General features: G+C 41.6%; 1 protein-coding gene across 3 annotated transcripts in view; it reads left to right on the top strand.

Annotated features, from left to right (window-relative positions):
* The window catches only part of LOC130256852 (glypican-5-like), a 323,662-nt gene that overhangs the window by 111,233 nt on the left and 199,698 nt on the right, over positions 1–12,731 (top strand). For 2 of the 3 annotated variants that reach the window (XM_056498925.1, XM_056498922.1), the window contains exons 4-6: positions 1,676–1,806; positions 6,136–6,195; positions 7,692–7,817. In XM_056498925.1, coding sequence (XP_056354900.1) covers positions 1,676–1,806; positions 6,136–6,195; positions 7,692–7,817 — 317 coding nt within the window. The remainder of the gene's footprint in view (positions 1–1,675; positions 1,807–6,135; positions 6,196–7,691; positions 7,818–12,731) is intronic. The other variant, XM_056498924.1, reaches the window with a different exon arrangement.

Raw genomic sequence — 12,731 nt, forward strand, 5'->3', positions numbered from 1 at the left:
GAAAAGCTTGGGAGCTCTCCATTGCTTATGTATATGAGAACCACATTGCTTTTGCAAACTCTGATTTTAGTTGGTAAAAACTGTCTCAAATGCATAGTGACAAGATTGGAGGTGTATGTAATTTGAAGACATGAACTTTAGTGACATAGAGATGTAATCTGAGATGGATTTTGCAGAGACCTATGCTGGGAATTTGGGTCTGTGTGCTGTGGGAGACCTGGGAAGCCTGGGGTGGAGGGGGGAAAGCATCCTGTGCAGGAATGTGGTCCAGCTGGGTTATACCCTCTGTCCAGCTCCAGAGGGTTCAAAAGGCCTTTTTGTTTTATATTTTCATTTGCATAAGTGAGGGTTTTTTCCTTTTCTAGAAGGGACTGACATAGACTATTTAATTTCTCAAAGTTGTCTTTTAAAACAGTTCTGTGCTGGTCCCTGGTGAGCCCAGAGCAGTGTACTCAGTGCAAGGTGTTGAGTGAGGCAGCTGGCTCCCACCCTGGCTGCTGCAGATGGCTCAGGATTAATCCAGGGTGTTCCCATTCCATTGCTGCAGTTTTAGCTTCTTCACAGCATGTTATACTGGACTGGGCTGGAACTCATACAACTAAAGCTGACAGGAGCTGTCATGCCTACAGAGCTTCCAATTTCCCACATTGTTTGCCTGTTTGTTCAGAGGAGGATGTCCTTACTTCACACAGTTGTGGTTTTCCTGGAGGAAATGGGCTAAGGCAGAGAAAAGTGTCCTGTGCTTGTGCATCAGAGTGGTGCAGAGGGACAGAGAAAGCTCCCTGAAGCCATCTGTGGGCAACACTCAGCAGACTCTAAGGGTTCTAAAGATGCAGGGAAGTGCACAGAGCAGCAGGAATCCATCTAACCCTGCTTGGTCCCTGTGGGACCTTGGAGAAGGATGCCAAACCCAGGGCTGTGTGGGGTGATGGGTTCTGTGTGATTCAGGTCACTGGTGGTACCGTGCTCAGTAGGATTTCCTTTGTGATCTCCTCGTGTTTGCTCAGGGATTTAAGTGTAAAACATCACAGGTTACTCATTTGTGGATTAGAAAGGGAAGAGACTTGTCTTCCTATTGTCCCTGAAAGGTGTTACTGCAAATAAATGTGTCAGGATACACGAGCAGTGTCAGATCCACAGTGCAGAAAGGATAAACACAAGCTTGCTTTCTCCTGGACTGGTACTAAATCTTGTGAGAGGCTTCAGGAAGGGCAGTGAGGACTGAGTGATGTTATATGGCCTGGATAAAGGCTGGAAGAATTGATTATCTTCTGATTGCAAGCCCCTTCAAACTCCAGATGGACACTGCTCTTTTTGCATGGGGCAGATATCCCACCAAAGTCGTGTACCTTTCAGCCCTGGGTGTGTTTCTAAATAAAAGTTTAATATGCCAGTACTTCATCAGTCACTACTTCAGCCTTGCCAAGTGTGCTGTAGTCCAGGTAGCCACAGAGAAATCCATGACTCCTCACTTTCTGGTGCTTTTTGCCCTGCCTTGGAATTTGGTGCTTCTTTTCCAAGGCATCTGTTTCCAGCTGCTTGAAGGAAGAATCCTTTCTGTCTGACAATGTCTCGTGCAGTGAGCACCAACTGAAAGGAACAGGCACACTTTTTGGGGTTGTAAATACTTCTTTTTCACTCACATCCCATTTTCCTGTCCCTCCCTTTCCTGCAGGTCGATAAAGTGTGTGGACAGCCCAAACAGCAAGAAGGGAACCTGTCATCAGCCAATATTGTGCCAGTGAAGGAAGTGACTGAAACCCAGACATTTGTGATGGCTCACACCAGACTGAACAATAAAAGAAGGTAACCCTAGGCTGCAGTTGCTTTGAAGCAAACCCTAGCCTCATAATCCCTGCTGTTGGTCTTTGCACTGTTAAAGCCAAAGTCACAGCTCTGTCACCTCCTGTGTGCTGTCCAGCACTGCCATCACTGGCAGTCACACAGGTGACTCTGTGGCATCACACTGGGGGTCTCTCCAAGAAAGGCCAGACTTGGTATCATTGCTTAACACCAAGGTGTTCATTATTTCCAGAATCTTTCAGTGAAAATGGTAAAAGCTTTTCTTTGACAAAGTCTGAGGAAACTGATTTCCACAGCAGAGTCTAAAGTATTTAAAATGTAACTACCCAGGTCTCTAAGAACATGAGCTTACCCAGGGTAGAAAAGGGAAGGAGGAAGGGATGAAAAGGAAAGATTCATTTTCCTGACACCAGGTGAGTCCCTGATTCCACTGGGCTGGGCAGGAGTGATAAGATCCTTTGAAATCTCCTTGATTTATTACATAACAAAGCAAGAGCTGAAGGAGTTTTTTAGGCTTTTTGTGACATCCTTGGCTTCTGTTCTTCAGCTGTGCCCCATCTGAGACACCTCCAGCTGAGTCCTGCCCCTGGCCTGGACAGGAGTATCCCTGCTCCCAGATCTCCTGGGCTTTTCTGTCCCTTTACCTTATGTAGCACCTGAATTGGCTTTCTCTACAATCTAGGCAAGGATTTTTATGCAATCCCACTCACAGTACACGAGTAGATGTCAGAGCAAACTGCCCATAAACTCCCAGTGCCTATTTCTGGCTGGCACATTGTCTTCTGTAAGAACAGAGTTAATTTGGAACAAGCCATTTCAGTGCAGTCATGTTGGGCTCACCTCTGTCCAGAAGCAGCACCTGAACACCCAGGCAGTCACTGTGGATCTCTGTCTGTTGGATAAGTGGATGACACACAGCAGTGTTAAAATTTCCACAGCCTGGGTTCTGGAGTTTCAGTGGTGAACATGAGATTTTTATCCATTTCTGGTTTAATTCTCAGCTTGCATGAATGGAACAAACACTGTTTTAAAAGATAAAAGTAATAACAGCAAGCAAAGTTTTTTGAGTGGTAGTGATAATTTTTAATCCTTTTGTAAATTAAAAGCAAGCCATAACAGTTTGTGCTAGTGCTTGGAGTTAATCAATTTTTACCATGCAAATCAGAAGAAAGGAGCATTACAGAAATTGAATTAATAACTTCAGCACTAAAAATACAAAGAACAGTTGTAGTACAATTATTAAAATGGGCTTTTAACAGCACAGAGCCCTGGGCCATCTTCTGTGTAAGTCACTGACTTGGCTGGTGCTTAACACAGCAGCCCAAAAGCCAGAACTGCCAACCTGTCAACAGGTGATGTCTTAAAAAGTTGCAGATTGGTGTCTTAAATGGCACAAAAGCTGCATTTTCTCACCTGAGGATCTGCTTCCTCCCCTTCCCAACCATCTAGAATTATTTGGATATTGACTTTTTAAAATGTAAGGCTTGTAGATAGAAAAGAAAATAAACTAATGTGCTGTAAATTAGACAGTTTGCCAGAATTGGTCTGCACACTGAAAATTAATTTATCCAAAAAATCTAAACCAAGTCCCTACTTATATAATTAGCATGAAAAATTACTGAATTACAGTGTTGATAGGTATTGTGGAGAGCTTGTGCACCAAAAATGAATGATGGATATATGCCATAAATAGTAAGAAGTGGAAAATTTGAATCTATTCTCCACAACTTCCTATAAAACACATGGCCTGAAGCTTGTACTTCTGCTTCTTGGAAACAATTGTGAAACCATAGAGTGAAAGACACAGTGATTGGCTGCATCACTGTGTTGTTCATTCTCCATCATTTAATTACATATGATATCAATAAAAATCAATTTAAGGTGATAAAAATCTATAATACATGGGTGGAATAATTTCTGCAGTGGGTTTTGTAAAATGCACTTAGAGTGACAGAAAATTGCTGCAGGGGAACCAGACGATGAGAGTAATTACATGAATCTTTTGTGAAGCCTCTCCTTCTGGTGGTTTTAAGAAATGGAGAGCAATAATGTCAGCTGCTGTCAGTTCAGGTGCAAGGTCACCCTGGCCCTGCTGAGTCTGTCTGTAGGTCTGGGTAATGGACATCCTTCCAAATGATCTTTCATTCAAGGGCAGCATGGAACACAACTCCAGCCTTTAGAGGAGGGAAGGAAAAAGAGCAGGAATGAGCCAACTCTCCAAGTAAACAGAAAAGCTGTGGCTCATTCCCTGATGTGTCAGAGCATTCCCAAGCTCAAAGAGAGGGACCTCTGTGGTTGGCACATCTGGAGGAGAAACCACAATCAAGTGGCCTCTCCCCTCTTGTGTACAGCCTGCTCAGAGATGCCCTTGAAACCCCAGAAAAGCCCTTAAAAGCCAGACAGCTGCAGAGGGATGTTTGCTCCAGAGATGTTGAGTCTCTGCTAGGCCATGTGACAAATCATTCTCCTTTTCTGAGGAGCTGGAGAACCTCTGGTTTCAGCTGAGGAGCAGAGCCAGGGCTGCTGGTGCAGGACAAGTGGGGCTGGTAAATGGTGTCCCTTGGCCTGACGTGGTTCTTGGGGGAGATATTTGGGGTCTGGCTGGAGCCAGCCCTCCTCACCCTGCACTCTTCTGCACAGCCAGATCTGCACAGAGCAACTGGATCCTCTCTTGCAATAGTTGAACACTTTTCTTCTGCTCTTACTCTCATGAGCTCCTGGGAGATTTCCCATCTCTCTTGATTTTACTCTGCATTCCATTCCTGCATATTTTTTGTTATGCATCACTTATGTGTCAGGGACAATAATGAAGGAAGCTGAAACTTGAATAAATCTTGCATGATCTTGCAAGAAACCATTTCCTATGATTAAACTGGAAAGCATAAAATTGATTATTATTTTTTTTTACCATTACACATTCGTAGTCAAGGATTAACTGAAACTGGCAGTGTTGCTGCTGTAGTCATTTTTTAATGTGGAGGTTACTATAACATGTAATAGAGATGACAAGAAAATTGAAACCATATGATGGTACAGGGAATGTAAATGGCATGCACAGAATCTCAGTAAATTGGAATGTTATTGCTGAGTTCAGCACAAAGGAGTGTTCTGGTCAGGGTCTGGTCTCTCAGCAAAGTTGAATAGCTGCCTTTTAGCATCTCTGCTCCATGGAACATTTCAAACCACTAAACAGACTGTTACAGAGCTGTATATAAAATGTATTCAACAAAGAACTATAACATGTTACGTCCTTGACTGGAGGAATAAGGCTTTGAAATTATATTTTGTTAGGATTTCTTTATTCTGCCAAAAATCTACAGATATTTTATACATCTTAAAATCAACAATTTAGGAATTCCTTTGGGAATATTTGAGTCAATGATATCTATTTCATTTAAAATAATCTATCTATTGAGTCAGACATCACATGATTTTATTAGCATTTGAGTAATAAAGTGCTAGTGCAAACCAGATTATTAATGTCAGATGCACGTGAACCACTGGCCAGGGCCAAAATTTCAGTTGATTCAGATTTTCCCTGTTAGAGATTTTCATTTTTTGAGTGGCTGTGTTGGAATTCCTGCAGGCAGGTGCCACTCACCTGATGGTCAGTGCAGTCCCTCCTGTGCTGGGGCCACTGCTGCCATCAGCTACCAGAGCTGTGATGGCAAAGCTGCCCCTTGTCCTTGGGCTGCTGAGCTCCAAATAATCACCAGGGGTATTTCCACACTTCTCCCTCCACTATAGCCTGACAGTCTGTATCTCCAGTTTTGCAAAATTGGGTGTTTTATCCGTGGTGCAACCCCAGAACAGCAAAAAATACCTGTGTTTATATTATTTATTAACAGGCAGTAAATTTCTCATTGTAGCAGAACATGAATGCTACTGGTTTGTATCCCCCTTCCCATGGTTCTCATTCTAAACTGTTCGCCATTGTACAGCTTCATGTATTTACAGTCCTTCCATTTGGTATCAGTTACACTTAATTTAAGTACCACTGAATTTATTTTCAGCTTTCTGCTGTGTGTGCTGCATTTGTAATTCTGCTTTTACTTTAAAATGATTAAGACAGACAGTCTCAGTTGTATTTTTTTTCCAGTATTGAATTGACATTTTTGATTGCATGTATACTTTGCAAAAATCTCATGATAATTTTCCTCCTTATTTATTTTCTTATATTGTCCTATGCATGTGCTTGATGACTTTTCTTTCAAAGAATTTTTACTTTTCTCTTTTGTTTCTCATTTCTTTTCCTCATTTGCCTGAATTCCTGCTTCTCCCCTACTCACCAACCTCTCCTGATTGATGCTTATTCTCCCCGGCCTATTCCAGTTCTCTGCCTCTGAAAGCTTCAAAGAATGACAAATCAAGAAGTTTGAAAAAAATCTCTCGGTAAGAATGAAAACGAGGTGACATCCTTTGTTGTCTCTACACCTAGAGTAATCTAGGAGCTGAAATACTTTTGATTGCTGCTTTTACATTGTGGGGCACTGGGAAACTCTACATTTTCTCCCCTAGTGTGTTTAGTTTTATAGTGATGAAAAGTAAATATTTTCACTCAGTAAGACTGAGAGTTGGACAGAGAATTCTGTATTTGCTAAGATACTGCTTTGAAATGTCAGAGCCCCACTCTGCTGGGAGTGCAGAGGAGTTTAAACCTCTAGGGGTGAGCTGAGTAAGGCACACTTCAGGCTCTGAAAAGGGTACTGGTTTCCTCCTTCAAAGAGCACTGATTTAGAATCTGTGAAATCTCTAGCATCTGTGTTTCCTTTTGGAACTGATCCTCTTAGGTTGTCCTGCCAGGCAGCCTTCTGGCTGAGCCTGGCTTTACTCTAGAAATACTCAGAGCTCATATTTATAAGTTGGTAGTCAAGAGGTAGAAATGCTGATTACTTCTTTGTAAGCCCCCAAATTCCTGCATTTTTCTTTTCTTTAAATCCCAGCTTTCCTGCTCTGTTAGGCTCAGTTAGTTTCTTAGGAGCATATGATGACTGATTTATTTAGAGCAGGATTTTATCACAGAAGGTAAATGGGATGGATAAACACTTCTGAGAAAGTATAAAGAAAGTATAAAGGAAGTATAAAGATAGCTGTGGGGAAAGATGACCAGTGCCTCAGCCTTGCAGGGATAGATAGTTCCCAGAGGACTTGGATGTTGTTTAAAGCAGCTGTTGCTGTTAAGGAGTGATAAATCCTGGCTGGTTTGTGCTGAGCTCCACCCAGCTGTACCCCAGGCACCTCTGCAGTGCCTGCCAGGCTGAAACACTGCAAACCAGAGCAGGTCCTTTGGCTCCCCAGTGGAGTTCTGAGACAAGCACAGAGCTCAGTGGTACCTCCAGCTCAGGCTGTGTCCTGAATTTTGCTCTTCACAGCTGTACCCCTACCAAACAGGAGCATCTAAAGCACTGCAGCACAGTAATTCCTCATTCTGAAATCCTCTCAGTTGTGTGCTAAATTAGCACTTGTTTTGTTAGTTTGTTATGTGGCTACCTCAACCAGGAATAGATTATAGGCATAATCAGATTATAAAAGAGGTAGCAGTTTGCCCTCAAGGCATTTTTCCATACACATCCAGCAGAAATACACAATCAGAAATACATGCCTTCTATGATGATGTTTTCTCAATGTTTTTTAATGTTTATAAAGTGTAGGTGTAGCCTTTTTTCAGATTTAGTGAGAGACATGCTAACACAATGTGTGTAATTATGTGTATTGACACGGACTAAGCAAAATTAGATGATCTATAAGGAGTAAAAATGCACAAGAAATAGAAATTAATTCAGACTTCTTATTTTCTAAAGTCTTGATCTGGTGGAGGGTTAGGCTGGCAGGGGGTTTAGGTGCTGAGTGTCCTGTTGTGTTGTTAAATTGTCCTTCCTGCCTTGCAGAGAGTTCATCAATTACATGAAGCGGTCCCGAACCTTCTATGCCTCTATAGCAGAAAGGCTTTGTGATGGAGACCTGGTGATGAGAGACAGCTCGACCTGCTGGAATGGAGAGGATGTTGTGGAAAGGTAAAGCCATCAGTAAAAATTTGCTGTAATGGTGAAAAAGGTGTCTTCACATCCTTCTGATGGTTCAGCAGCATTCTGAGACACTGTTGTAGGTGCTCTGTAGGGTGAGAAAACCTTTGCAGTTTCTCAGCTAATTTTTTCCCCTCTGTATTTTATCAGTGTCTATCCCATCACCCTTTAGACTCTAAACTGAAATATACACTTGCATTTCCACGAGCTAAACTTGTTGCTGTCATTTCTTTTACTCTATATAACATGAGGCAACATCACCCTGAGGAGAAAAGAGATGTTTAGAAGCACAACTGTATCTTTACTATCACTGTCAAGCATACATCAGATTTTGCAGTGGGAGCTGGTTGGAAGTGTGCCAATGAGTGTTCTCCAAAAATGTATTTTTGTCCAAACAGAGAAGTTTCAAGGGATTGTGTTGGCTTTCATGATGTTTCTTTTTGAAGTGGATTTTGTAGTCTGTAGCAGTTTTAAAAGATAAGGTTCTAGCATTCTGTTTTCTTGCTTTGAAACAATTTTCATGGTCACAAGTTGTATGTAGGAACTTACTGAATAATTCCAACATGGAGCAAAGATGTGACACTGTCTGTCCCATTAATGGAGGTTCTGACTCCCTCATAGCTCTGCTGAGTTTTTTCATGTGCAAGTAACTTCAGTTTAATTACAGCCAAGCTATTTAGAGATAAATGCATGTCTAGCACATCCAAAAATAACTTCAATATTTCTATATACATATTGTCATTACAAATTAATTGTAGGGCATATGTTTGAAGATTCTGGCAACAAAGCAATAGTCCAAAAATCGATTGCAATACTGTTTGAAGTTTTTACTGTAAAAGTAATGGGGAGGAAACAGGAAGAATATCAGTATTTCTAATCAATATTTCCATATCAGAATCTCTTCTGCATCCAGGTTGCTGGATGCACAGCTGACTTTTAGAGCAAGCAGCTTTCTGGCCAAAAGAAAAACAAGAAAAGCCAAACAAACTAACCCAAACATTTTCTGTATCAGTTTCCTGGGTGAGGAGGGAGGGGAGGAGGAAAGTTACTTTTAATTTTTATCTTACTTTGTTTAAAAAAAACACCAAACCACTTAAATTACTGATATGCATGTTTTAGAAAGGCATGAAGGGGAAAGCTGTTATTACTTTGTCAGTCTGTAATTTTTCCAGAGCTGGAGACACATGAAAAAGTTTCAAGTTGGAAAGCAATGCAAAGCTGAGAGAAGTAGCAGGGAAAAGACTACCAGAGATCCCTCACATCATGGATTAGAGAGGAAAAAATACAGGAAAAAGGAAATCTAAACAGCCTACTCCCAAAGATGACAGCAGCAAAAAACCCAGCCCCACCACCAAACCTGGATATACATGTCTGTACTTAACATATTAAATGGGCAAAATGGAAAACAAAAAGGTTAAATTGTGTTTAATCAGACAGCTATAGATGGATAGCTAAATAATATAAAATATAATAATATACAAATATTGTACATTTATATATTCTCTCCCAGTATTGATTGCCTTTCAGAGGAGGGGACTTTCTGGGCAGCCTGCAGTGCCACACAGCAGCACACACAGAGCTCCTGCTTGCTGGCACATTCTGCTCCTTTCTCACCTGTTTTATAGGCTGGGCTGTCACAGCTGTCCCCACGTGGGACATAAACCTGTCCTGGTGGTGCCTGAAGATGCATTCCTCTGCTGCTTCTGCTCTCCCAGGGCATTAAATATCAGCAGCAGTAAACAGCTCTGAGCTCAAAATAGAGCCTTTTATTGACTGTGGATCAGCAGATAGATCACCCTGATGGGCTGGGTGAACTCCAGTTTGGGGTTACTGGGGCTGTGGGGCTGGCACAGCTGCAGTTCCTGTTTGCTCCACACTCCTTGCATTTCATACTGCTGCTGGAAAGCTGAGCATTATTTATGCTCTGTGCTAACTGGCATGCCAGCATTAGGAAAAACAAACTCAAGCTCTAAAGACAATTTGACACACAAATGCAGCCTGAAACAATATGAAATTATTACTCAGAAGTGAGGATCATGCATTCAGTTGGTAGAGAGGGCAATTGAGGTCTGATAAACAGGAGTAGAGTTGTACCTTTTTATTTTAGTTTAGTTCTTTGGATTGGGTTTTGTCGTGTTTAAATCATTGCATTTGCAGGAAAAAGAAGTTTGAGCTGCCAGTTAAATACACCATAAAAAGAGATTCCCACTGGTTTGGGACTATGCCTCTGGCCAGCTCTTCAGAGAGCAGGAAGAGATGGCTTTGCTAGGAATCCTCCAGTGTCAGTTCAGGACAAAAGTAGAAATACTTGCACTGGGAGTACTTTCTTTCTCTTAACTGCTCTTTTGAGCATCTTGTCCTGAAGCAAGACTTCATGTAAGAAACCATCCATAGAAATTTCTAACTTGGATCCTACACAAAATTGTTGGATCAAAAGATCAAACATCGATTTATTTGACGTGAAGAAAGAAAAACCATTCTGAAAATCACTCTAGGGAGCTCTGTGTTTGTTGCCTCTCCATTTCAAGAAGAAATTTTTTGAGTTTTCAAAAGAAATGGTCTTTTTTGTTAATGCCAGTTAGCTTGATCTGAAATATCATTGGTGATGGTAGAAGTAGAAAGATTCTGCTGGTCAGACACAGCTTTGCATGGCACAGGTGTCTCCTCAGGTGTGCAGGGCTGGATTTTAGCTGGAATGGGTTGCTCTGAATGTGGCAAACTTCGAGGTTGGTGTTGCATAAACATTTGAGACACCCTAAAGTCCTCTTTTCACCATATTTACTGTGGTTTTGTAGTGCTGTTAAAAGGTATAAATACACACTCCTGCCACTGCAGTGTATAAATATATAAATACACACTCCTATCACTGCAGTGTGTAAATATATAAATACACACTCCTATCACTGCAGTGTATAAATATATAAATACACACCCCTGCCACTGCAGTGTGCAGGTTTGATGGGTAGTACCCCAATTTGGTGAGGGACAGGGGAGGAGATACTTTACAGCAGCTGCTTTTCTACCTGGAGTCCTTTTCTCAGGAAACTTCAACTGTAGGGTTGAAAACTTGGACATGGAAATGGTTTTTAAACCAGGTTAGCTGGAACAGAAAAGAAGGATGTTTTGTAACAGCCAGTGGGGACCCACACTTCTTTTCCTTCCTTCTGTCCTTCGTTCCTTAGCTTGTTTTTGTTGGGATTTTGCAGAGTGGGGGGATTAGGGGACACCTCTCCAGGAGCTTGAACAGACCATGCCATGGTTTGTTGGGCTCTCAGGGCCTGTGAGAGCTGGCTGAGGGAGGAACTGGCAAATCACAGTGACTTTTTCTCAAAATGTGTTCCTTTAGAGACTTCCAGTTTTTATGAGTTTAGCACTTTGATTGTCCCTTTCTCATTTCCTTAGGCTCTAGCAAGCAGCCATCTGGCTATGGAAAACACAGATAATTATTTAGCCTCAGCACACTTAAAGCATGTTTAACTTGCACTGTTCTCATGCCATCAGTGTAAACAATTCCTTGAGATACAAGTGTGACTGTAAACTGTGTAAAAAATGCTATGTCTCTTTTTGCAGTATTTTTCAGGTTTTAGGATATTTTCCAGGTCTTGGGATGTTTTGTTGGGTTTTGTTCCTTTCTTCTTCACCACAAATTTCACAAAGGCACATCTTCACTGGCCCATGTTGAAAAAAGGAGTGAAGTGAAGTGACAGAAGGCAGTGATGTTTCTACATGGTATCTAGCCCATAGATACTTGTGTCAGAGCATTTGGCTGGATTTCATCTTTGTAAGATAAACTGATAAGTCTGTATGCTTAAGAGCTTTATTTTGTGGGTGGTGATGTGGGGTTTGTTTGCTTGTTTGTTTTGTGTTTTTTAAAAATGCAGTTTTCAAGGAAAGACAATTTTAAGGATTTCAGTCCTGGAAACTGTCAACAGATTGATCTTAGTGTAGGCATTTCATTAAATGTAATTAATGTGCCAGCTATTGGGAGAAAATTTAACCCCAGGAAGGAGCAATGTGTTGAATTATCCAGCTCCAGGTGAGAAGCAAATGTGAGTCAGGAGGCAGCTTCTGTATGAAAGGACAGAGAGAGGCAGGAGCAAGCTGTGGGTTCTTCACATGGCACAAAGAGAGCACAAGAAGTCTGATGGAAGGCATGAGGAGCTCACCCAATTTTGATAGGATGATTTGTGTCCTCCTGGCCTGGAGTGCTGAGGATTTTGGATGACAGATCCTGGTCCTCAGGCTGGATTTGGAGTCACTTGAGGAACTCTGCTGGCAGCTTCACCAAACCTTTTACAGCTCAGCCTCCAGGAGGAGCACAGAATTAGCTTCCTGTATTTTGGTGCTGCTCTCTAAAGATGGTTTTTTCCCCACATTTTGTTTTCAAATTGCATTTTGGGTTGTGTTCTGTGCATATTCTGTTCTGATGTAGAGAGTGCAGTTCTCATGCAGAGCTCATGGAGACCCCAAGGCCACTGCTGGTTAGGAATGAGCTGATTGTTGGGAACAGTCCTCCTCCTGTGAAATCACACTCTCATCTTCCTGGCAGTGATAGACTTCCTTCTTTTTAATAATACTGTTACTGTGATATGTCCAGGCAATTGAAATGGATGGATTAGGTCAGTAGTTGAAGAATATTTCTGTAAATGCAGATGGACATTTGACTTGCAAAGGCATTTTTTTGACACTGCAGCAATCAACATTTTCTTTCAGCTTGAGGGACTAGAGTGCAAGTAATTAATACTTGATTTCAGAGTTTCTTGGAAGAAACCTCTGGATTTGGTATCTACTGAATGTCTACTTTATTGCTTTAAGCAGAATTCATGAAAGAATAAATCTTGTCATCCAGTCACCAGCTTGCTCCAGTGGGACCTGATTTTTCAGATGCAATTTAACAGGAATTAA

The sequence above is a fragment of the Oenanthe melanoleuca genome, chromosome 9 (genome assembly GCF_029582105.1).
Source record: "Oenanthe melanoleuca isolate GR-GAL-2019-014 chromosome 9, OMel1.0, whole genome shotgun sequence".
In the NCBI taxonomy this organism is placed as follows: Eukaryota; Metazoa; Chordata; class Aves; order Passeriformes; family Muscicapidae; genus Oenanthe; species Oenanthe melanoleuca.